The 24718-nt window shown below is 40.4% G+C and overlaps 1 protein-coding gene and 1 long non-coding RNA gene across 7 annotated transcripts in view; one reads left to right on the plus strand and one right to left on the minus strand.

Moving 5' to 3' along the window:
• Positions 1-14072, minus strand: part of SLC7A2 (solute carrier family 7 member 2) — a 54063-nt gene extending 39991 nt beyond the window's left edge. Inside the window, exons 1-4 of one of the 6 annotated variants that reach the window (XM_082282301.1) lie at positions 13598-13724; positions 7531-7603; positions 6173-6676; positions 4408-4481 (exon numbers count right to left, since the gene is read on the minus strand). Coding sequence is in view for 2 of the 6 variants with exons in the window: in XM_082282297.1 (XP_082138423.1) it covers positions 13961-13987 (27 nt within the window). In the remaining 4 variants the exon portion in view is untranslated. Of the gene's footprint in view, positions 1-4407; positions 4482-6172; positions 7604-13597; positions 13725-13960 lie in introns of those variants that run through there. The other 5 variants (XM_082282300.1, XM_082282302.1, XM_082282304.1 and 2 more) reach the window with 5 other exon arrangements.
• Positions 14073-14081: 9 nt separating this feature from the next.
• LOC309573386 lies at positions 14082-18882 on the plus strand. Its single transcript, XR_014226430.1, has 3 exons — positions 14082-14325; positions 15873-15915; positions 18302-18882. It is a non-coding gene; the product is annotated as an uncharacterized lncRNA (long non-coding RNA).
• Positions 18883-24718: the final 5836 nt, after the last annotated feature.

The raw sequence follows: 24718 nt of genomic DNA on the forward strand, positions 1-24718 counted from the left end.
CAAGACCAAACAAGCATGGAAACAGTCAGTACAGGTCATCTGCCAAACATACATCCAGCTTTCTTTCGTTGGTGCTTTGTAGATTATTCGGATTCAACATTTTCCATTACACAGCAAACAAAACACTTTCAAGCACTGTCTTTACACTTCCCTCTTTTTGGCAAAGCCTCATGGAGATGGATATTCCCTTTCTACATGGAGTCACATGGCAAAGACAAGGGGTAAGGGGTACAAGTTATTCCTGGGGAGATTTCAATTAGACACAGGAGGAAAGTCTTTCACAAGAACATTCAGCCATTGGAATAAGTTCCCCAGGGAACTGCTGGATTCCCCAGTGTCGGATGCTGTTAAGATTCAGCTGGATGCAGTGCTGGGCCATCTTGTTTAGACTGTGCTTTTGCCAAGAAAGGTGGGACCAGACAATCCTTGAGGTCCCTCTCAAACTGGTATTCTGATTCTATGTTTCCATCAGTGGAAGATCCACAGTCAGCCTGGAACAAGACATTCCCTTCTTTGGGTACTAAATTTCACATGTGCACACCAAGCACAGTCCAACCAAAAAACTTTTATTTGATTTAGACTTCATGTTGTCATACTTAGCTCAATTTTCATGGAATACTGCCAAGGAAGATAGAGATGGGTGATAACATGTGCTGAAAAATATCTTTTTTCTGACCATTACCACCAACAGAGAGTGAATGAATGCAACAGTCTCAGAGCTTGGAGAGCCACAGTGGGACTAGCTGCTGAGCTGTCAACAAAACAGGTTATGAAGTGGAATCAGAAAGAATGGGAGAGTCATGTACAACAACAGAAACTCCACCAGTACCACAGTGCAACATTCTGATTGCAGCATCTACAGGCAGAGCCGAGTTACCCTTGGCACATTTATACCGGCATTTTCACTCAGATGCATATTTTCAAAGATATTTTCCCTGTCATACAGACAATTCAATGTGCCTTGGTTCAGTCCATGGAGCAATCCTGAGATATCCTTTTGTATGAAAGAAAATTTGGATACGTATTCCGGAACAGCACCTAGTACGCTCCAAGTGGTAATGGAAATTCAGTCTGTGAGACAAGACAAAAATTAACCTGAAGTCCTCCCAATTCTCCCACACATAGCAAAATGTAAGTGGTGTGGTCAGTGAATCCACTGCATCAGTTTTCCTCTACAGCTTCATTCCTGCAGATCTGCACCAGTTGCTGAAGTAGACACTGCCACTGCACACAGATAATACTGAATGCTAAGGTGCAAAAGTTGCAGGCTGGTCTGCAACCCACCTGAACACAAAGGTGCTTGTCAGACAGCTAAGCTCTGTGCTGCCATTGCTTCATCAGCAGCTATAGCACAGTTGGAACTAAAACCTCAAACCAGCATTTTCAAAATAAGTGGTGTACCCTAACTGGATGCTGGGCCAACATAAACATTTCTGTGGCTGAAAATGAATTAAACTGGGGGAATGAAACCACAGTAACACTGAATAGGTACTAAGTCAATTTTGACCCATACTGGTTTCCCAATAGAATTTACTATAGAGCTGCACAAGTTCTTGTACCAGCACTACTGCAGGGTAGACATGGAGAAGGATTAACTGCTGTAGGCAAGACTTAAAATATTTCAACTCTTTTTGGTGCAACCATAACTGAGTAAGGAGAAGATTATTCTCCAGGAAGGCTACAAAAGTCTGAATGGCAAGATTAAAGTCTAGAATGTAACACTGCAGCAGCATTGATGATGAATGGCTCACAACGTGTAAAATCTGATCCCATCACTGGTAGAAACACGTGCAAAAGACAAATCCATTTTAAGTAAACTTGGACAATTCAGTTGTTCAGCACACAGTATTACTGGTACATCTTAAGGAAATAGATATATTTAGAGAATAACGGTTACAAAAGTTACTTTAAGTCTTACTCCATTCCGAGTTCTGTGAAATGAATTGAACACTGACACCACACCCTGCACCCTGATGTGACATTCACTGATGGGAAGGCCAAATGAGCTTCTGACTCCAAGTTACGTGATCTGAAATACGAAAAGCATATTAAGGATACTACAGAAATAATACAGACACTATTAGTTCTGCATTATTTATACAAAAAACACAGCCTAAGTTCTATTTCAGCATGCCTGATTTTCAGTGTGCCTACTCTTATTTCAGTGCAAACTGTAGGAAAAAGCAGCTAAGAAAGACAAGGACAGCAATCTATAGAGGCTGCATTTGTACAGGAGGGATTTATTTACTCTTATTTCAAGCTTCTGTTTCCACAGTTTCTGGAGAAGACCATTATGAAAGCTCATCCCCACCACATGCTGAGATAGTCTTCATACATGAACTTGGAATTCAAGCAGGAAGTACTGCTAAATTCTAGGGTTCATATGTCTAAATCCATACAAAGTAGACTTCTTCCCCTTCCCTTCAGTTATAAATTTCTTATTGGTAACTGTCCACCTGGTTCACAGGGCTTAGTACATGCCTTTTTAGTACACAGTATATGCCTCAGTATAACAAAAGGGCTGTGGCAGGCATACAGGCTGTTCCTTCTTCCCACCACCCAAAAGCAAGCTGGTACATTGTACAAGCTTGAAGACACACACAGACAGCCACTCCTCACTGTGCAGCCTGGTGCAGGACTGTATTCTGAAACATCACCTTGAGCACATATTATTTCACATTTTGCAACCTTGAGTGGGATTTTAACTATTGTTTCTCTCTTGGTCTGAAGCATATCCCATTCCTCCAATTCTTGAAGGTTGTTACAATATCAAATTTCACCTCTTCAGGCAAGAAAACATAGTTTTGTAATGGCTCCTACCTCAGAGTCTGTTTGCAGAACCTTATCTTTCTGTTCTGCCCACTAATTTACCCAATTTATCAGCAATAATGAAACAAGCCAAATACATTTCAGCAGAACTGTATCAGTCATGAAAAATGCTGATGTCAAGGACTTCAGTATTTCTGATGGGGCAATCTAAACTTTCCCTTCCTGGGCCTCCAAAGTAGAAATCCATGACAAAATAGTCAGCCTTTTGCAAGTTCCCTGTCTGACTCAGTTTCAGATCAAGGGAAACAACTTCTATAGCCTATCCAATTCACAGATTTATTTCCCAAGTGAGTTTTGTGGAGACTTATTAGTTGTAGTTCCTGAAACCCTGCTTTCTAAGTTTGCTAAAAGAAATGCAAAAGTTCTTCACACTCAAGCCAGCAGCCATGCTAGTTGTTCAGGAGAACACCACAGAAGTAGCATTGTGAATTAACTTGCTTTATACCACCATCTCAGGTCTTCCTTCAGCCTTTGGATGGGTTTTCAAGGGGGTGTTTACTATCAAAGAAGATTCTACATATAGCACTTGGAACCGTGTCTCCAACTGCTCCAACTTTCCCTTTCAACTCAGATGATGTTTTCAAGGGTTTGCAGTCTCCTCCAGCGAGGTGATGAAATTCAGAGTCACATATGTTACATGCCCTGCTGTGTGTTTCCAGAGTCCTGTTTCCCTGAGCATAGAAGGAATGAAAGTACCAGGAGAGCTTCTTTGCTTTCAGTTCCAGGTTTCTTTCCAGCCACCCCAAGCTGCCCCTCCACAGAACACTATGAGCAACATTCACATCACTCTGTTTTTCTGCTTCCTTTCTGCCATTTGCAAACAGCTGCAATGAATCCAACTCACTGTCTAACTGTGTGCTATCAGCAATGCCTGTTATCAAATCCTTAGAAAGTATACAGAACCCTGAAAACCACACTTCTATTAGCTAAGTTTCAGCCAAGCTAAAATACTGTATTTCACTGCTCTTTTATGTAGATTAAAGGAAGATACTTATCACATTCACCATTCTCTACAGGAGGAATTTGTACCAATCATCACATAGCTGTTTGGACAAATATGCTGTAATATTGCCATGTGTTTTCATGAAAAAGCACAAGGAAATAGTTCTGAAGAAAAAAAATTTTAGAAGAAATTCTGATAGCTTATAATAGTGTACTAATAAATGCAAATGAGAGTTGAGATAGTGTTTGGGATGGGGAGGGAAGACAAAAGATATTTGCCACTTTGGTAATTTCACTGGTTCTATGGAAATATTCTCTATTTACAATGCCAAACAGAGATCAGAACCAGGTCAAATATGCAATAGAGGAGCTACGCTTATAGTAAGGATGTAGCAGATTAAAGACTAAAAGTAAGAACTATCCAAAATTCTTCATTCAGAACCATCTCACACACAAGTCATTTACCAAGCCAGTCTAGAAGATCATCACTAAAAATGCACTTGGTAAGTGATACCTTCTTGTTTGAGAAGTTATTAGTTTCTTTAGCTCCAGTCCAAAGGAATGAAACTATGGAACTGAACTCTACATGACTTCCTTTGTTGCAGGAAAAGAATGATTCTAAATGCCAAAACTTACTTCAAAAGTTTGAGGGATACCACAGTCATGGTCAAAGTTTTTCAACTAATGCTTTCTTCAGTGACAAAGATGGTCTAAAAGGAAGGGAAGACAAAAATCAGAGGGAATAAGAGAAATTACAGTATGTTTTACAGCTATGTGGATCATATTGAATAGTTTCTTCCAATGGCAGTACAATTGAAGCAGCTCACACTGCTCAGTCTGTTCTCTCCTCTGTGTCCGTTCCTTAGTTGTGGCTGCACAGCCATGTGTGTGGCCATTCCAACTGGAATAGGGAACTGATCCTCATTCAAAAATATCTCAAGAAAAAAGATTAATGTTTCCTAATCCAGTTCATTGCACAGAACCAGAAACAGCTGTGCAGGCACAGAGGGATGGTTACAGGAGCAGGAACAAGAGATAGCAGCTCTCAGGGAGCACAACATAAGAGTTCCTTATGCTGATACAGCTTCAGTAAGAAATGTACAAATTGTACCTATGAGCTCACCCAGGCCTGGAAAACTACTTGTTTCACAGAGCTGAGTGGATACATTTTAATTAATTTCAATGAAGGAGTGTAAACATTCACTTTACATTATCAGAAAGCTGACAATTTATTGTGTGTGAACAAAAATGCAACATAAACAGTATTTTACCGCAAATTCTGCTCATTTTGCATCTGGTTCATTGAACTAAGTGCAACCCATCTGTTACCACACAGGACAGAAAAACTGTCAAATAGGAAAAAAGCCTCTCTTATTTAATACAAATCTAAAATTATTTGCTTAGACAACCAATGAAGTGGAGTATATAGGCAATTAAACACCATAGAAGGCTTTGCAGAGTACTGTAAAATTGCATTAAGGTTTGTAAACGTTTATAACTTGGACAATTAGGAATACAGAATGGGTTTATTAAGTCTGATGTTGAAACTAATTGCTTCAGAATAAGACACATGCATAAATTAAAAAATAAGTTTCAAAAGTCTAATAAACTGTTTCTAATAGCTGGACATTGCATGGGAGCCTGTAAAACATTCTGGACTGGACACTCAGAAGCACTGTTCCACTAAGGAATAAACGTTGAGACAATTAGAACTGATTTCCTTCACTTAGAGGAAGTACATTACAGGGCTGATTTTTCCCTTTCAGTTTCTTCTCTCTCTACCATGCAAAATCCACACAATAAATCCCCCATTGCTCTAAGACATTCATTCTACCTCACAGCAAGTGATAAATTGCTACCACACAGTATTTTTCAGTATCAGGCTCTACCATGATGATGTAAGTTGCATTTTCATGGGACAAATGGGATGTCTCCAAATGATATGCTAACATCTACTTTTTAACTCCTGAGAACTTACTGTAATTGTGTTAAAAATGTAAAGAAGTCTCAGCAATAGCTGGTTGACATAATTTCCAGAAAAAGATTATACAGTTTCAGAGGTTGGACATTCAAAACAGAGCAGGAAAAACTAAACAGACATGGAGAAACGAACAAAAAGCAAGACTGCTAGGAAAGTCATATATTACTATTACACTGCAATTGGAAAACCTACAATAAAAATAAGCTGTAACATCCAAATGTATGATTTTTGGGAGTATGTGTGTTTGGGGAGGGCAGTGGAAGATCACAGATTAGTCTTGTGGTAGTTTGAAAACAAACCAGTGGGAGGCACCAAGTCAGAATAACAATTTAATGAGGAAAATTAAAGAAAAGGAAAAAAAAAAAAAAAAAAAAGACTAAAAGAAAACACTGGTTCAAACTGACAGAGTCAAGATACAACCTGAGTCCCTGTTAGGCAGGGTGGTGGTAGCAGTCTGGTAGAATGGTGGCTGCAGTCCTCTGAAGCGGTGATCTTGTAGAAAAAAAAGATCTGCTCTTCCTCAGAAAGTCCAGTGGTGGCTGTGTAGCTCCTGTCCTCTAGAAATCCAGTGGAAAAGGGTCGTCTCTGGTGTTCAGCCTCAGCTTATATACACGATGGGATGCTTGGTTCCTCCCTCTGGGTGGAGCATCTCACAATGGGGTAATGAGTCATGAGGCCAAGTGTTGATTAGGCTCATTAACAGATGATAGTCCAGAGGGAGTTATCTATGAGTCATGGGGCAGGACAATGATGGGCCATTAACAGCAAGATAGTCTGGGGGGAGGAGGCAAGGAAACACTGCCCCACCTGATTTCAACAGCTGATGGGGATGGTAATAGAATACACTGCAACCCAGGACAAGTCTGCATGATGATCTTGATCTAGAGCATCCATGAACTCAGGTTCTGGTGTGACTGTCATGCACTTGAGCAAAATAAAATAATTATTGTTGCTAGTTAGGAAGCAATTTTTAACTCTGTATTGGTTTTAGATAATAAAATATAATAAAGGAAGAAACAGAACACATCAATTGTGAAGTCACAACACTTTCTATATAAAACATACTTATGAACAAGTCACTCCTGCAGAAGTATGTTTTTAAATAATTTTGGTGTCCAAAGTATGCAGTTAAATAATTTTGGTGTCCACTGTGGGATTGTTCTAACCTATTTATTTTGTTGTCAAGGAAATTCCTGATAGCAGGTCAGCAAGAGTAAAACCAAAGATCACAAAGTAAGGTCTTCTTCCTAGTGTTCTAGTGTTCTGAGAATATGTAAGCAAGCCAGCTCTGAATGTTTTACTTATAATACATTTAATTTTCCTGCAATTTTCCATAGACCTGATATGGTGCAGCATGAGAATTTATGCAGAATGTGACTGAAAACCTAAAGCTGTCAGGTGACCTGGATCTACCACATGTCTTAAACAAACCTGTTCAAACTCTCAGGAGCAAACATCATGTGAAGCACCGTTGCTTCTCTATGTAGCATCTCATCTTCAGCTATAACTACCATAGAGAACCTCACAGCATTCTTTTCTCATGTAACTGGCATAACACAAGTTTGCCACTGCTCCACCTCCATACACTCCAAGAGATCTTTCAAATCCAATGGTCTCTCTCATTTTTTTCCAACCATGTACTCCCCCAAGCAGAAAACCATAAAGTTATTCTATACAAACTGATGTCAGCATGAAGTATAGCAGTCTCTACTGCACTGAAAAAGAAGTTGGGAAACAGCAAAAACAGCACACTGAGAATATGAGGAACAGCAACTCACCTTTGAGGCTTCCTTGGGAAGTATTTTAATCTTTTTTCATAGTAACTATTCAGGCCAATTTGGGGTTGGGGTACTGAATAAAACGAACAGAAAGAATCAGATACTTGTCAAAGGATGGCAAGGACAGGTACACAGGCTACCTTAAAACAATGAAAACTTCAAAGCAGGTCGGTTTGATACAACAGGAAGTCTACTCATAGATGGTGTTTTATGCAACACTAATTTCTATTTCTCTGGACTTCTCCATCTGACAGTGAATATTATAAGTTTCATAGTATTTTTAACCAAGCACCATGTACTTCTTGGTAATTCATATATTTGAATTTTTAATATTGAATCTTTTTACTGATCTAGTGTGAGATAAGTGCAATTTTTCTCTTACCAGTTTGCCAGCATAGCAATTTACCTAGGGCATACTCATGCCTTATTGAAAAATATTTTTTTAAAAAAAACCAAATTCACAGATGTAGGAAGCACCTTCTACAACAGGCCTCCAGCTCAGGACTTCCCTCTTTACTCAGGATGAGGCCTTGTTATGCCTGTAGAACAGGCCCTATTTATCAAAAAGTGCCCAGGGCCCCTCCTTGAGTCTTTGTAAAGAAAGAGGGTGAGCACAGGTTGGTAAACAGTGCATAGAGATAAGGCATCGAGATTTTCTAAAAACATATTGCTGAGGAAAAACAACAACCACAGAACATACAAATTACTACGCACATAATATTGCACATAACAAACCTGATGTTTCAAGATACTTCTTCAGTAATACCCTAAAAAGTTCTCCGTCTCTTCAAATCCTTGCATCAAGGATAGAGCAACTAAATTCTGAAACTGATTGTACTCAAATACGTACCACTACTTTAAACCTTAGACTGTCATTACAAGGATCAAAATTATTGCCTAGTCATCTAAACTACTGCTTCCAAAAAGCACACTGAAGCACTGTACCTTTGAAAAGAATCACAAATGCGTGCTAACTCTATATATCCACAAGGCTTTAATCTAATTCACAGTGCTGAAAGTCTTTCATGGCAAGTCACATCCCATTGTTTTCTCTCAACTGCATGAGGGTCCAAAAACATTTGAGGGCAAAATAAAATCAATAGCAGACCAAATCATTCATAAACAGTGTATTTGGAAGAATTAGTTTAGGTCCTCATGGGAGTAATCAGATATCTTGACGATATCCAAATGTTTCAATTTCCTTAAATAATATGGAGATGTTTCTCAGTCTAAGGAAACTGAATAAAGGACAATAATAATCCCTCCTAAATTCCATTTCAATTATTATTTATTCCATAACCATGATCTGCATGGTACTGCACAAACAAAATAAAATAAGCACAACTGCTTTCCCATGTTGTCAAGCAGCTTACAATCCAACTCAAGGCAAAGAATTAACTAACCTCAAACAAAATGGGCAAGGAGCAGAAATCATCTACATGAATTCACAGAGCTATAGAACAGCTTATCCACATCATTTACTGTTATTACAGTAAATGAAATCAAGATTAGATTGCACTGAATCCAACTCCCTCCCCTTAAAAAATTCACCTAAACCATCATGTTCTTTAAAGCAAAAATAAATTTATTCCATACGTTTCCCAAAGAAAAATATACTGGAAAGCAAAAAGCACAGGTGAAGTCAATTTCTATATTAAATACAGATGATGGAAGAAAAATCTGGCAAAATCACTTGGTAGAGTTTGTCTTTTCCTTCAGTCCAATCTCAATTGACAAACGTTTCCTAGTTAAGCTCCCTGCAGAAGTATATTTATTTGCATTTTGCCAGTTGACACCTTTCTATGTTTTGTTACCTAGCTACAACAGATAAATTCCCAAAAATTCCAGTAACCAGTAAATTAGATTAATGTAATCATCCCTTTCTGGTAGTACATCTGACAAAGTAACTTCAAGAAATGAGGTCATTTAGTGAGAACAATGATGCAAGAAAACTCTGGAAACTGATGTTACCACCACAAAGAGGCAAAACTACCCTGCTATTAGTGATAGAGGGAACTACAGCATAACACTGAATCATCAATACTGATTCTGCCTGCTTTGATTACTTATCAGAAACAGCAGATGTTGCGTGCACTCCACTGCATTTCTGATGAGCTGTCACAGGGAGCTGAGGACAACAAAACCCACCCTTCTCTAGCAACTTCATGGAGGTCTTTTGGGTGACCTATATTAACTACTGGGTGTGGCAGGAAAAGGTAATTGCAAAAGTGAAAGGGAAGAACCAAAGTCAGCGAACAAGCATGATGGTAATATGATGGTTTATATAGGATTGTTTCCTCGATTTTTTCCTGCGTGGCTGGTTTACTTCTACTTGTCAGACACATGCAGCCATTCAGACACTAACGAGAGACTATACTCTTCCAAAGTAAGTGTTGTGGAAGTCATTCTATGACCTGGATTTTTATGTAAATTAGTTTTAAATAATGCTTCTAGAAGCCATAACCCAAACTAGAGCAGATGCTGTCGTCAGAGCTGTGGTGTCACTATTCCATACTATTCAAAAGTTCACTGCTGTCTGGGCAACATTTTGAGAGGCTCCATCTGTCTTTGAGATTCTATTACCTTTACGATATGTGAATGGAGATATACTTTATTTGTGAGGACTTCTGTTATTAAGTTTAACCATAAAATATTCTACTCTAGTTTGTTGCTTAGTTCTTCATAACAGTTGTTGGGGGGCTGCTTACTTATATTCACAACCGTCACACATATACTTGGGAGTCTATGTAGTCTAGGACAGAATCTTTACAGCCACGGTGAAGAAAGATACGACAATTGTCTATGTATGCTATTCCAGTAGCACCCCTCCACAGTCAATAAACACAGGCTCAACACCAGCCATTAAACTATCAACATTTTAAACCATCACAACCTGCCCACTCTCACTTCTACAAGGGTTCAGTTTATGGTCAAGTGAGGAAGAGGGGTATTCATGTGTGTAACTGCTGTAGATCATATATTGGCATTAAGAGACCTGCAACAATCATCTTGCAACCAGAATGCTTTATTTGAGGTAATTTCTTCTCCAGTTGTGTGTAGAACAAGATGTCCTGAGCTCATCCTGTGGTCAAACACATTTCCCATCAGTATCCTACATCCCTTCAGAAATCTCTCATTCCCCACATATGCAATCCTATGCAGGAACTCATGAAGACAATGACAACATTCAGTGCATTTCTAAATGATCTTTTTCTTGGAGTATGTCCATTCAGATAAATGAGAATTTTGACATCAGGCAAGATAATATCGTGGATCTTGGATGATTGTCAGCAATGACTAAACTCAGGAGTCCCAGAAGCCACTTTTACTAGTAACCTTTATAACTCTCACTGGAGTTGTAGTGGCAGATCACTTATACAAATGCTTTTCCCAGAAGAGAGGAGGACACATTTGTCTTTTTCGGAAAGCTCAACTGTTTGCTTCCAAGAGTGCTGTCAGCTGACTTACCAATACTAAATTTCGCCACTTCTAAACTAGTGGGATGAAGCTCTCCCCAACTGGAGAACAAACAAAAAGGACAAAGAACTGAGAAGCCAGAGGATCAGAATTGTATCGTGACACCGAGGGATCAAAGCCAATGTGCTAAATGGTAAAGGTATCGTGAAGATGGACACTTTCAGACACATGAAAATTTACACACACAGAAACATGACTCCAAGTATTTCTGTATACTTTTGAGTAATTTCAGCAATGTATAAAATAATTTTTAATATCTTAGTATGGAAAAAGCTAATATGAATGCATGAAGTTCTGCTTTAAAGTCACAAATATGCATTAAAATGGCACTGCTAACTTTCTATATCTTTGGTTATATGGCATAAAAAGATCCCTAACCAAAGTATGCTAAGTACATTAATTTATTAACACAATGCTCTCAGGCCCATGGTGTGATTTTTGGGGCTGTTCTGTGCAGGGCCAGGAGTTGGACTTTGATGATCCTTGTGGGTCCCTCCCAACTCAGGATATTCTGTGATTCTATGAGTAGTAAGAAAGTTGAAACCCATTTTGAGTTAATCTGTAAGCATGTATAAAGCTAGAAACAGCTACCTTGTCATGCATCTTATCAAGTACATTTCTACTGAAGTCAGGAACCTTGGTCAGACCATTTATGCAGGATCAAAACTCATTGCATTAAAACTTCAAAAAGTGCCAGTTTTCATCCACATCTGAAGAACCAAAGTTGCATTTTAGTAACATCACTTAGACAGAAGATTACTCCATGCACAAATAACCTTCATCAAAACATGTGGCAAAAGGGTAAAAATGCATGCCATTCATACAAAACATCACTGCACTTTTCATAAGATATCAATATGTCTACTTATTATGTCTCTGTGGGGTTGTTTCACTTCTGTGCCAATTTGTATCAGAACCCAGTGCACTGGGGTTTAGAAGAATTGTGCGGACAGGGGTAGAGTCAAATGAAATCAATTGCAGCCATGGAGATCTGCTTACAAAAGCAGGGCAGGCAGGCACCATGTCTTTTTCTGTCTGAGTATGTAGTACATTATAGATGTCAACGAAAACAAGCTTAGGTTTTGTATAGGCCTGATGCCTATTTTTACTGTTGATGTTTTAATGCCATTAGGTAACACAAACCAGAACTCAAAACATTTTCCACAGTGTGTAATCCAAATTCTAATCCAAGACCCACTGCGTACTGAGTCTGCACAGTGTCCACAGGACCTTTTTATAGAATGTTTCGTCTTTCTAGCACAAACAAACTGCCATCAGCTTGTTCCAATATATACAAGTCCTATATGCCACGATCCCTTGTCTTACCTCCATCATCTCTGAAACAGCTAAATGCCTCACAATATATTTGTTTTGATTTTAATAGGAAGGATATAAAGAGAAAAGTTAGAAAGCTTCTAAAATAATTTGGGGTATTAACATACTTGAAGCAGAGGGTAGGCTTGAAAAAAGTCCTTCCACACCTTAGGCCAAACTTCAGGAAACTTCTTTTCCTTTCACAGGTAAGTTACTGGAATGATGTGTTAAGCACCAGCATAAAAATCAGCAGAAACTACATGTGCTGTCAGAACTGAAGTGGTGTGATATCCCTGCTACCCCAAAACTAATGTAATTCAGCCAAATTAACAGAATTCACCCAGACCCTGCATCAGGTTGATAATGCTCTGCCATCCAAATGTGGTATCACAAATCTCACCCAATATCAAATATTTTACACTGAAGGATTATGTTCTCCTGCTTCTGATACCTTAAACTTTAAACTTATTTTACTGGACTAGTTTTCTCCAGCTGTCAGTAGCATTATATGTAGGGTCATATATACTTCAAACACATTTCTACATTTAAACATGCAAAGTTGGCAGAAAGGAGCAATCTTACATTTCCTAAATTTGTTTTACCACAGTTAGGGACCTGCACCCACTCTCTGCTCTCCACTGAAGAGTGATTTCCCCAACTTCCCAAAACGCACTGAAGAACTGGGGTTGCACTGCAAGTGTGTGGTTTGAGTCAATAAACCCCCGCACGGGTAACACCTGCACGGACAGCACCTCCAGGTAAAGTCAGTGCCTTGAGCGAGCTTCTCAGAAACCCAAGGGGGGCGTTTCACCCATCGACGCCTCCAAACCTTTACAGCAGCAGCAAATGCTACCCCAGGACCAGCAAACAAGGTCCCACACGTGCCGCCCAGGAGCCCTCAGGTGCCTTTCCCCTTGTGCCCGACACCCACTGGTGCCACATCCAATCCCGCGCTCCCTGGCTGCAGCAGCCCAGCGCTGGAACCAGCGCCAGCGGGGGAACGCCAGCGCCGTTTTCCCGACGGCGGACTTTAAAAGGCAGCAGAGAGCTCCTTCCCTCCTCTCCCCGCGCACGCCGCCCGATACCAGGAATAACTCCTCGGAGCGAGGTGGGGATCAGGGCCCCTCCGGCCGCACAGCGGCCTCGCTGCACCTGGGACTTGAGAGCCCTCCCCACCACGTCCGAGCCAGCCGAGAGCCCCCGGCAGCGGCGCTCCCTCCAAGCCCTTGCCCACCCGGTCCCGAGGAAGGGAAGGCGGCAGAGGGGAGCCACTTACGCGGCCCGGGCACGGCTCCCTGCGGCGGCTCCGGGCTGCGCGGAGCTGCGCTGGCAGAGGCTGGGTTCTCTCGGCAGCCGAAGCCGGGGCTCTCCTCCCCTCAGGGAGCCCCCATGCCCGGCCTTCCCACACGTGCGGGCCGGCAAACCCCACCCTGCCGACCCCCTGCCCGCCCTTCCCTCTTCTCCATTTAGGAGAGTCCGCTCAGCTGAGCGGTGCGGAGGCGCAGTGGGGACGGGTGTTTTCCTTAAAGGGTCGCACCGCGTTCCCCGCCGTCTATCCCGGGGAAGGGAGGCTGGTCAGCCCCGGCACTGCGGTCTCAGAGCCTGTACAGACAGCCCCGCTGCCCCCGCCCTCACAGACCCGTTGCACCTCCGCAGAAGCGACCATTGGAGTCCCACCCGCGACGCTCTCCGGCTTCTCAATCCCAGCAACCACGGGCTTCTCCAACCTTGTTTTGCCCCGAGTGCTTTGATATTCTGCACGCGAATAGCTCTGGCGGGGGTTCACGAGTGATCCGCCCTCAGAAACAATTTTCCCGCAGCCTGCGGGCGGGTGGGTGCTTTGCGCTGGGAGGCAGGAGGAGCGCCTCCCAAAAGCCCTTTGCCGCTTGCTGGACCTTGAGGCGTCCCGAGGCGCCTTTCAGGAGCATGTGGTGGGATTTTGTGAGGAAGCTCCAGGCTGTGTTGGGAATGAAGGTAGAAGAGCCGCCCTGTCTGTCCTAGCAGGTAACACTTTATTTCGGGAGACATCATAGGCAACATTTGTCTGAGAGCAGCAGAAAGTGCCACAGGATGGGTACAACAACTACAATGCAGCTTCTTTTCATTCTAGTGTTGTCAAGCACTTCCTTTTCCTACAAGCCTTGTCACATTTGTTTGAGATACCTGGAACTTGGCAGCTCCAACTATCCACAGGCTGAAGAGTTTTAGTCCCTCCCTCTAGTTCAGCCTAAATAATTCAAATAATTTCTCTCAGCCAGATATCTTTAAAAACTCATTTTAAGGCTAAGAATAGCCTTAGGCTAAGAATGGCTAATGCTAAGAATAACACTGAGAATAGCTGGAATAGATCTTATAGTCATCATCCTTTTCTTCCTGCATAGATTCCACTTAAATAGGTCCTTTCCTTTTAACGCTATAATCTGAATCATCCATCTGGTTCATGGGTTATCAGGGATTATCCCACTCTGCTCTGTGCTGCTGTGGCCTCACATAGAATACTGTGTGCAATTTTGGGCACCAGAATATAAGAAGAATATAAAGCTATTAGAGAGTGTCCAAAGGAGGCCTACAAAGATGTTGAAGGGTCAAGAGGGGAAGCCGTATGAGGAGAGGCTGAGGTCACTTGGTCTGTTTGGCCTGGAAGAGACTGAGGGGAGATGTCATAGCAATCTTCAACATCCTTACGAGGGAAAGTGGAGGGGCAGGTTCTCTTTAGTGACCCAACAGGACCCGATGGAATGGCCTGAAGTTCTGTCAAGGGAGGTTTAGGTTAGATTTTCGGAAAAAAATTTCATCCAGAAGGTTATTGAGCACGGGAACAGGCTCCCCAGGAAATGGTCACAGCACCAAGCTGTCTGAGTTCAAGAGGCGTTTGGACAATGCTCTCATGCACAGGGTGTGACTCTTGGGGCTGTCTTGTGCAGAACCAGGAACTGGACTTTGATGATCCTAGTGGGTTCCTTCTCTGAATACATAAAATCCTTGGGCATACCTTTACAAATTTTGGCTGTGGATCTGCTCATCTCTTTTCTATGACATTCTGTCACCATACATGGTGTGTGTGTACGTATATATGTAAATATATACATTATGTATGCATATACCCACACACATGCATCCCTAATGTAGGCAGGCTTTCAGGAACTTCCTTTCAAAAGTACTTTAAATTCCATCTTTAACCAGCTAGGTTTTGCCTTTCTCCTTCTACAGGGAAACTTTCAGAACTGCAAATCTGAAAGAAGTCAGCCATCTATAACTCTGATTGAGCTCTCATTCTGTGAGTCTCTTGCTTCTCACAGAGGAAGATCATGCAGATGGCCAATCTGACAAGATAAGAAGAGCAGAAATATTTTTGGGGGGGTGACTGTTTAGTGACTTAGCACTTCATAAGTGAATTTATGACTATAAATTAAACTATTCTCTGTTTATTTGCAGAAAAATAATAATTGACCATTCTGTTAAAAGTCATGTTGTGTTCCCATGTTATTGGACTACTTTTACATTTAAATTATCATTAGAATTTTTCATCTTTCCTTTTCTGAACATTTCAGGTACAGTGTCATCAGCCTACTAAGAAATAGCTACGTCAATAAGGTAAGCAATACAGTGAAGATTTTTTCAGAATATGCATCAGTTATTCAGAGAAATCCTGTGACTAAAGGGGCAGCCTATTCAACCAAAACACTGGCGATCAGAAAGTTATTTGCCTTTGCTCTTGCCCTAGCCATGTGTGCAGAACAACAGTTCTGACTAAATGTTCCAATCTGTATCAGGAAATTATGTATGTGATACATAAAATCTTCTGAATACTACTGAAGGGTTATTTTCGAGTAACTGGATTTGTACACACAAGTGTTCCACTAAATGCCCTATATACTACATTACATGTGAGAAGTCAGATGCTACAATAATTAAGCAGAACAGAATAAATTAGTCTCACCAAAGCTGTGATACAAAATTACTTTTGTGAAATTCCAGTTACCCAGCATATTCTTGCTGCACTGTATGTGCTTTTGTTGCATGAGTATGAAATGACCATTTTCCACCACATTCTTTAGCTGATAAATGCAAGGAAATTTTTATCATGTGTTCAAAACAAAGTGAATAAATAACGCATCCTCTTTCTTTCCCCACTATTCATCTTCTACCTGAGTGAAGCAATTGAAACATAAGACTGTGTTCTCGTTTTGAAAATTCTAGTATTTTCCTCTGTTAATATGTTCCTTTCACCTTCCTGTTTTTCACTGGGTTTTTCTATTTAATTGTTTCTGTTCTGAGTATTTATTGTCCTGTGTGTCCTATTGACAGGAGGAAATGTTGAAGAGATAGTACTAACATACTTAATGGACATATAGTAAACTTAATGTCTTGACGTTTAAACATGTACTTGTGAGCTGTGCTGGCTGGTGATCTGGGGGGAGGAGGCTAAGCTCTAGCCTCCTCCCTCTTCACCACCTAGCTCATGGCAAAGTTATTCATAGACAGTGGTTCTTTGAGTAATGTAAATGCTGTAAAAAGGAAGGCATTCTTCCTTGAAAACAGGTTAATGCTGATATGGCCATGACAGAACTATGTAGCAGAGCAGAAGGTTCATGTTTTGGCTGCCTGGACTACATTTAGCCATTAGCTAACTAAGGACTTTTATTATGCAGGACAGATTGTCCTTTAAACTTTTAAAATACAAACACAGAGGGGAAAAAAGTTTGCAAAGGAAGAAAAAGCCAAGAAGTATTTTTAATCCGCATTAATAAAAAGCACCCACTGTATTTTATTAGACTGAACAACAACAAAACAGCATTTAAATAAATTATGGAAAAGTAGTGTATCTCTGTAAGTAATTAATTACCCATTTGCAGGGAAAAAAGAAGTATGGAGGTTTAAAAGAACATTTACATGAACACTGGATGACAATTTTTAATAGTTGGAGATTTATTTTCTTTAGAGAACTTGGCTGTGTAGATTCAAAAATGAATGATTGCTTTTCCCCAATAGGAAAAAGTTCTAGCAGGACTTGATCCGCAGCTGCCTAAAGCAGGCTTGCCATTTGAGACTTCAAGGGGGCGTACCAAGGGGAGTGTAAGGGGGAGTGGCAGGAGAGCTGCAATCATCTCCTGTTTTCCAGCGAGCAACACTGAGGTAACTAACAAGTACCTCCAGCAAACTATGGCAAGGCTCAGTCATTGAGCAACTGAGGCCGTGTCAATGAAACTTTTAAAAGTAGGAGGAACGCATGCCTAGAAACTTGCCCAGCCTCATCAGCAAAGAAAATACACTTTTTGTTTCTGTTTTCATCAGGTTGCTTACATATTAACCACTGCTTAACAGTCTCTGTTTGCAGGCTCAACATACTCTCTTCTGGGATCAGAATTTGCTTAAGTACTTAGGGTTTGATTAGCCATAATGAATCACATGAGTGGCCTCAGTAAGATAGTATTAGGTGACGTTCTGAAGCTGAACCAGCAGCATGAGTTTTGGCCCATTTAGAGAGAGAAATATGCCTTATGGGATTGTGAGGGTTGGCTTCTTTTCATCTCTTCTACTTTTCCACATGACCTGTGCAGCAAATTGACGCCTTAATTTGTCTGAGAGAAGTTAAGGAGGTAATCTCTTAAATTAACTTGGGGTAGTGATTTTGGTTATTGACTCTTTCTAAGACATGAAATAGCTGCAAGTTTTTCAATCTGATCTTTGTAAAGCTGCTAGCTAAATTCAGAAATTGTATGCCCTACTTCTGCATTTATGCATCACGTGCATTACTCAGTGGAGTTCTGCACAAAATTAGCATCTGTCAATGCAGGCTTGTCTGGTATGGAGAGCAGCAGAAAGAAAACGATAATGTGTTGCAGCAGAATTGAAATGCTAAGGCTTAAACTGGAACTAGATATGGTCCTGTAAAAGTGATGCTGTTGGGTACTGCTATTGTTATCAGCTCTGCAAACTCAGAATATCTTCTGAACCATAAACTTTTTTTCTTTCCCAGCATCAACAGAACCCATAGACTGTATCACTTAATGTCCTCACACACTCAGCTATCTTGAAGAGTCCAAACTTTTCAGTTTAGAGGGAAGATAGCACCTTGCCTGTGATTTATAAAGAAAGCTTGGATAACCAGATACAGATGCTATCTCATTGAGCTTCTGGGATTCCTGAACAAAGTTCACACTTGAGAACAAACCACTGTGTAAAGGTTTGTATGTTTCTGTGTAAAGAATGCTCAGGTTATCTTTTAACAAAAAAGTCTTTCTCTGAATTCTGGTAACTATTTATATAGAGCTTTGTGTCTCTGTTGTTGTATTTTACCTGACATGTGAACTTAGTTCTCCAAAAGTCTGGAGGCACTTTAGCAGTCCATGTCAATTGTGCACTGTAGACACATCATGAGAAACATGAGCTGCTCGACACGTTTCAGTCAGATAGTTAATTTTAATGACAAAGGCAATTCTACATCAATGGCACTGGTCAGTAATTAATTAACAGTCCATTACTTTGATGTTTGCCATACATTTTAGTTTCAGTTCAGCAGTTTTACTCTGTATCCTCGAGCTCCTTCTTATCACAACCTCCAGCTCTCCTGAATCAGTTTCTGTGGTTCAACATGTCTCAGTCGCTCAGAAAACGGACCAAATTTTTTTTTTAAACCACTTTTGAGAATAAAGTAATACTTTTAATCAGCTTTCCCAGGAAGATTTCACTGACCTTTGGGTTACTGAGTAGTCCTTCAAACAGCTATTCTTCCCCTTCTCTGTAGCCAAAGATGTAAGAGAAGAACTTCCCACAGGAAAAGGGTGGGAGAGAGCAGCCAGATGTGAAAGACTTAAACAGCCCTTCTGCCCTTGGAAAAGAAGGAGTATAAATATATACTGACACATTTTTAAGTTCAGCTCTGCCTAGCATGGTGGGAAGGAAGTTCTCTGAATCATTCAGTCCCAGTTATACCACTGGAAAAACCATAATGTCAGCACACTGCTCCATCTCTGCATAACAACAGCATTCATTAATTACTGAAATATTCCCCGAGGAAAATAATGTTTACATCTGGGGCTTGTAACTGACTACAGAGATGCCACAGATTCTGTGACTAGGTGCATTGCATATGTTCTTGCTCATCAGTGTTCCGATGTGTGTACTTTAAAACTAAGTATACATTATGCATATATGTACTCTGAAGTGGACTAAAATGATATGTTTGCAGCTTTTTGATGAGATGAAGCTGAAGTTTTAAGTGGTAAGGAAGAATGCAAAATTTTGGATATTGCACATAGTTTTTCTTCTTGATTTAGAACATTTGCTCTTCAAGTTTTTTCTTCGAAGAAAAATATCACCTAGATAACTTCCTACAGCTGCCACTGAATTTTGGATTTGCTCTTTTGTTGCGGTGGCTAAGTACACTTTACAGCCCTCAAGTTGCCTTAAAAATGGTCCCTCCTTACAACAATATGCTAGAAAAGTTCTCCCTTTGTCTAGATTCTGCTGGTCACTGGCCCTCTCCCCCTCCCGTCCCTTTTCCCATTGGCCCCTCTTATGTCACTCAGCCTTGCCTCTGCCCCCTAGCCCTCAGACTATTGGTTTTGGATGCTCTGCCCGCCTTTGGGAGTTTTCGGGATAAAACGAGCGCGGGCTTTCGGTTGTTTTTCGTTCTTGCCGCTGTTCCCTTCGGGGTGTTGCCATTAAACGCCGCGGAACTGCATGCAGAGAGCCCCTTTCACCTCCCTGTCTCTGGTTCATGCTTAGACTGTGTGTGCGAGCAGCTGTTCTCGACCACCTGCGAAGGTGAGGTTGTGTGCACGCGTAGGTGCTGGCAGAGCGCCGCCTGAGCGGTCCACGAGGGACCCAGTAGGGACAAACACGGCACCGATCCGCCGAAGCCCTTTCTTTACTCTTTTTGTTCACTTTCTCTTTGAAAAATACAATAGAAGGCACCCAAAAAATGGTTGTATTGTTCCACTCCTGCAATTACTATTCATCAGTAAGAGATGACGTGATAATGGAAAATGTATCCTGCAAAATTCGTTGAACCCACCAGAGGATTCTAGAGTATTAAATTTGGGGTATTATTCATATGATGGATTTGTATCCACCACTTTTCTGTACACTGCTGTTCATTTTCTTGAATAAAAAGTATGTGTCATACAATATTATTATTTTCTTCTTTTGATACCTGAAATGTGCTGAGCTTAACTGAGCAAAAAGTGATAGAAGACTGTTTTTCTCATGACGTCAATACATATATTTTATCCCCTCTAGCCACCCACATGTGGCCACTTATACAGGAGGAATAAACAATCTACCATGTAGAAAGCAGTGAATCGTTACTTTAAATATGAATGTGTATTTGCATAATACATTTGTATATGTCTAAGTTTGCATTAAAATTTCTTATTATTTGGCTGATCTTTACATTTGTTAAAATGCTGATGCACAAGGCACCACATAGTAAGATTACTAAATACATGGAAACTGCAAAGAAAAATCTTGTCAAAGATCTGCCAGCTGTCACAGGACAATTGCCCTCATCAACTCCGACTTCAAGATATATCTATATTATACTGAAATTTGCAGTGCAAATACTCAAAAAAGAAGGTTTTTATCCCAGTAAATATAAGACTGATAGGAGATATGATTGTAGCATATATTTAAAAGGCTAAGTTTTGGCAAGAGAGAGGAATTGTTTAGATTGGTAAAGGAAGATGCTGGCACAAGAAGCCCTTGAATACATTTGACTGAGATATATGAGCCAATATCTGAATTTTTGTAGTAGTGATGTATGTAGAGAGGGGAACTAAAGTAACTGGTCTTGAAATGGAGCTGGCTGATTCATGAAGAAGATGATATAATGGAGTAGTTCACAATAGCTTCATGATATCCAGAAGCTCCCCTTTAGTCCTTTGTCTTTCTGAAATGGTGGATGTATTTTAATTACTAAAGTAGTTTTGGAGAACACTGAATGTGTTTGTTACATTGCCTGGGAATCATTAGGCCTAAGCACAATGATTTAGAGACAATTTGTGTTTTTATTTTTTATGTATACTTTTTATAAGAATGAGCAAACATGGATTTGATTTATTTCCCAATTAAAAAGAGTGCAGAAAAAAGAGGCTGTTTTAGTATGACCCAAAGAAGCAAGATATCCAACAGAGAGCAGAACTGAACTCATTACAACAACACTATAACTGTGAGGATTAACAGGTTGGCTCTAAATGCTTTGTAAGACATAGAACTTAACACCCTGCAAGTGTCTGTTGGACATGGACTGTACTGGTCTAAAAGCAATTCTTTGCAGGGTAATTTGTTCATCACTGCTCACTGTCAGAAATTACACAGAGCATGACCTATTAATCCTAGTATTGAAGACTTTCCAGTCCCAAGTTTTGTGGTATCCAGTTTGCTTAAAAATAGCATATTTCTAGAGCTAAAGCTAATGGCAGTGGCTATGGTGCAGTTTGTAGTCTTGCAGCTATTATGGTTCACATAGTAAATGCCTGTGAGCGTACAGGTCAGAAAAGGTGCAGCTCTCTCCCTGTAACTTGTGACTTAGTCTTTTCCTAAGAAATCCTGAATTATGCAAATTTCACAAAACCAAGAAACTGTGTTCAAGACAGATGCTTCAGGCTACGTGCTAAAACAGAATGACTCATCATAACCAGAGTCATATAAGCAGTTTTTTGGTTGCTGAAGTACAAAAGCTCTGAGTTATCCCTCTGGAAGGGTATTTCAGAGCTTCACTGCTCTGATGTTAGGAGATATTCCTGTTTCATCCTCTGACGAATCCACTGATTCAGGTGAATCCACTGACAGGTTATATTTTTATTCTTTTTTAGAGTGTCAGTACCATCCTCTAGTTGGAGTAACCTTCCCTCTCCCTTTCCTTCTCAAATGGGTTTCCCGGAAGTTACCATATTCTGTCTCTGATTTCATTTTGCCAGCCTCAATAAGCAAAAAGCTTTCAGTCTTCTCTTGTGTAGCAGGTTCTTCATATCCCTGATCAAGCTAATTGCCTTTTCTTACACCCATTCAAAGTTAGTTCCTATTTCTTGAATATGGATGAAAAAAAATTGTAGACTCTTTCATATAGGAGCTTACCAGGTCCTCTCCACATGTTGCCTACAGGACACTAATACTTCCTGTATTTCTATATGGAATTCAAATCAGGATTGTGTTGGCTTTTTTTGTGTCTGAACTACAGCTTCAAGAATTTGATTTAATCTTTTTACATGCAATTTTAGATTTGTAGAAATTTTTTTCATGTATTTTAACCAGCTGACTCATGGAAGTATGAAAAATGGAAGGTGATTAAGTTTTTTATTCAGGTAGAAGGACCTTAAGACAAGGAGATAATTCAGACAAGATTGCTTAAAAGGCGAAATTGTGAGTCCATGCTAAAATAATCAAAGAGTCAAACTGCTAATACTGAAACTTCAATATGACAGAACTTCAGGCATTTGGTAAGTGTAGGAACTCAGAGTGCTGAGAATATTTCTCTGCCTGTTTTTAAGGGTTCTTACCCCCCTGAACAACACTGTTTTAGTTTCAAACCTTGGAAAAAATTACCAACAGTCAGACAAGAACTAGAAAATACAGTGGTGTGAATTAGGTGATAGACTACTATGTAAGATTGTCACAGGGTGAAAAATTTAGAGGTTTTGGGCTTCTCTTTGTAGTAAATAGATAAGAGTAAAAAATACCAAAATGGGGGATTGTTGTTGTTCTCTAAACCTTCTTCTCCTTCTTCTACTACTCCATATTCTGCAGTAAAAGTAGTTTGGAATGATTGAATAGAAAATTCCGCAATTCCTGGTTGTGTTACTGAATAATTGGTAGGAAAGTGAAAATAATGTACGTTTTTAGTAACTATTGGTTAAAATATCTTTTAAAGGCCATGTAAATATTGATAATTAGCTCTCACTCCTGCTTTTCTGTGCTCTATGCTGTACCTGGGTCATGCTAGTGCCTCTGTTACTCTGATAAGACTTAATAAACAACTATTTGGAAGCATTGAAACTCCAGGAAAAATCTCGGTTTATCTTTGAAACTCCTTGCAAGGACTTTCAGCAAATTCTCTCCCATCCGGAGGGACTTGATTTACGGCACGGTACAGTGTCAGGTAAGAAAACATTACAGAAAGCCCAAGTAGTGGAAAGTGAAAAAGAAACAGGATTTCATTGCAAAACCATTAAGTTTTAACTCTGGCACTGCTCAAGTGAAAGGGAAACTAGCTGCAGCAGAAAGACAGAAAATGCATATTGTTTGGTTTACTGAAGTAACTGGGTTCAAGAAGAGAGATCTTGGATTTCTCCCACACCATGTCATGTCAGATTCCCTGGCCTCTAGTAGATGTTGTGCTCACATTGCAGCTTGCTGTTTAGGTGAGACTCTCTCTTTGCAGCAGCCAAAAACTTACGGAAGCTTTCTCTCTCTTTCTCTCTCTCCTCTCTCTCTCTCCCTCTCCCTCTCTTTCTCTCTCTTCACTTCACCCCCTGCCCTTAATCCCATTGCCATATTCACTGCCTTGAGATGTTAGCAAGGAAAATTGACTGCCTTTAAAAGTCAGACCAGGTACAGTTCCTGAATATTAAACTTTTTATGAACTCCCCAGTTTTGTGGGAAAAATCAACCATCAGAGTACATAGAAATTTGCCAAAAAATCAAGACTGCTGGAAAATGGAATAGAATAAAAAAAACTAACAAAAACTTCAGGCTTTCTGTATTGCTAGGCACATTTCCAACACATCAATCTATTCAGGATGGACTTTCCCATGCCCAGTATAGAAGCCAGAAGTGTTACTGCACATTAATAGTTAGCCTCTACAAGCTGTGTCAGTCTTCTTGTCCACAGGGACTGATGATCACATATGGGAGTGGGGATGGATCTGGCAGTGCAATGTGGGAGCCAGCTCCTCTCAGGGAAATCAGAAAGTGGTGAAGGTCATCCAAAAGTGGCTCAGGCTATCATTGTCACTTCAGCTTGCATGAGCAGCTTCCCACTGATGCTGAGTCTTGCCCAGCTTGTTATCAGAATACTTTGACAGGACTGTGATTCAGCAATGTCAGAGAGATGAATCGATGTTACTCCTCTTTTACCCTACACATAACATTCACACTATAGAACTGCAGGCTTCTAACTTATCTAGTTTTCCTCTCTTGTCTCCTTCAGAGCATCAGTCAGAGCAGCAGTGTAGTGTAGGTGCACTGAACGCTTCCCTCCAGCCTGCATTGAGTACCTATGGAGTTTTTCAAATCAGCCCCTGAAGTTCTGGGCTTAAATTGAATTAATGTGAACTGTGTCATAGATGGATTTGCTGCAAGTTAGTTGTTTTTCCTCTTCTTTTCAAAAAGGAGAGAGCATTGGAGTGACAACAGAAGCAAAAGAGTTTTGCTGACCTCTTCACCCATACATCAC

The sequence above is a fragment of the Coloeus monedula genome (genome assembly GCF_965178545.1).
Source record: "Coloeus monedula genome assembly, chromosome: 5".
In the NCBI taxonomy this organism is placed as follows: domain Eukaryota; kingdom Metazoa; phylum Chordata; class Aves; order Passeriformes; family Corvidae; genus Coloeus; species Coloeus monedula.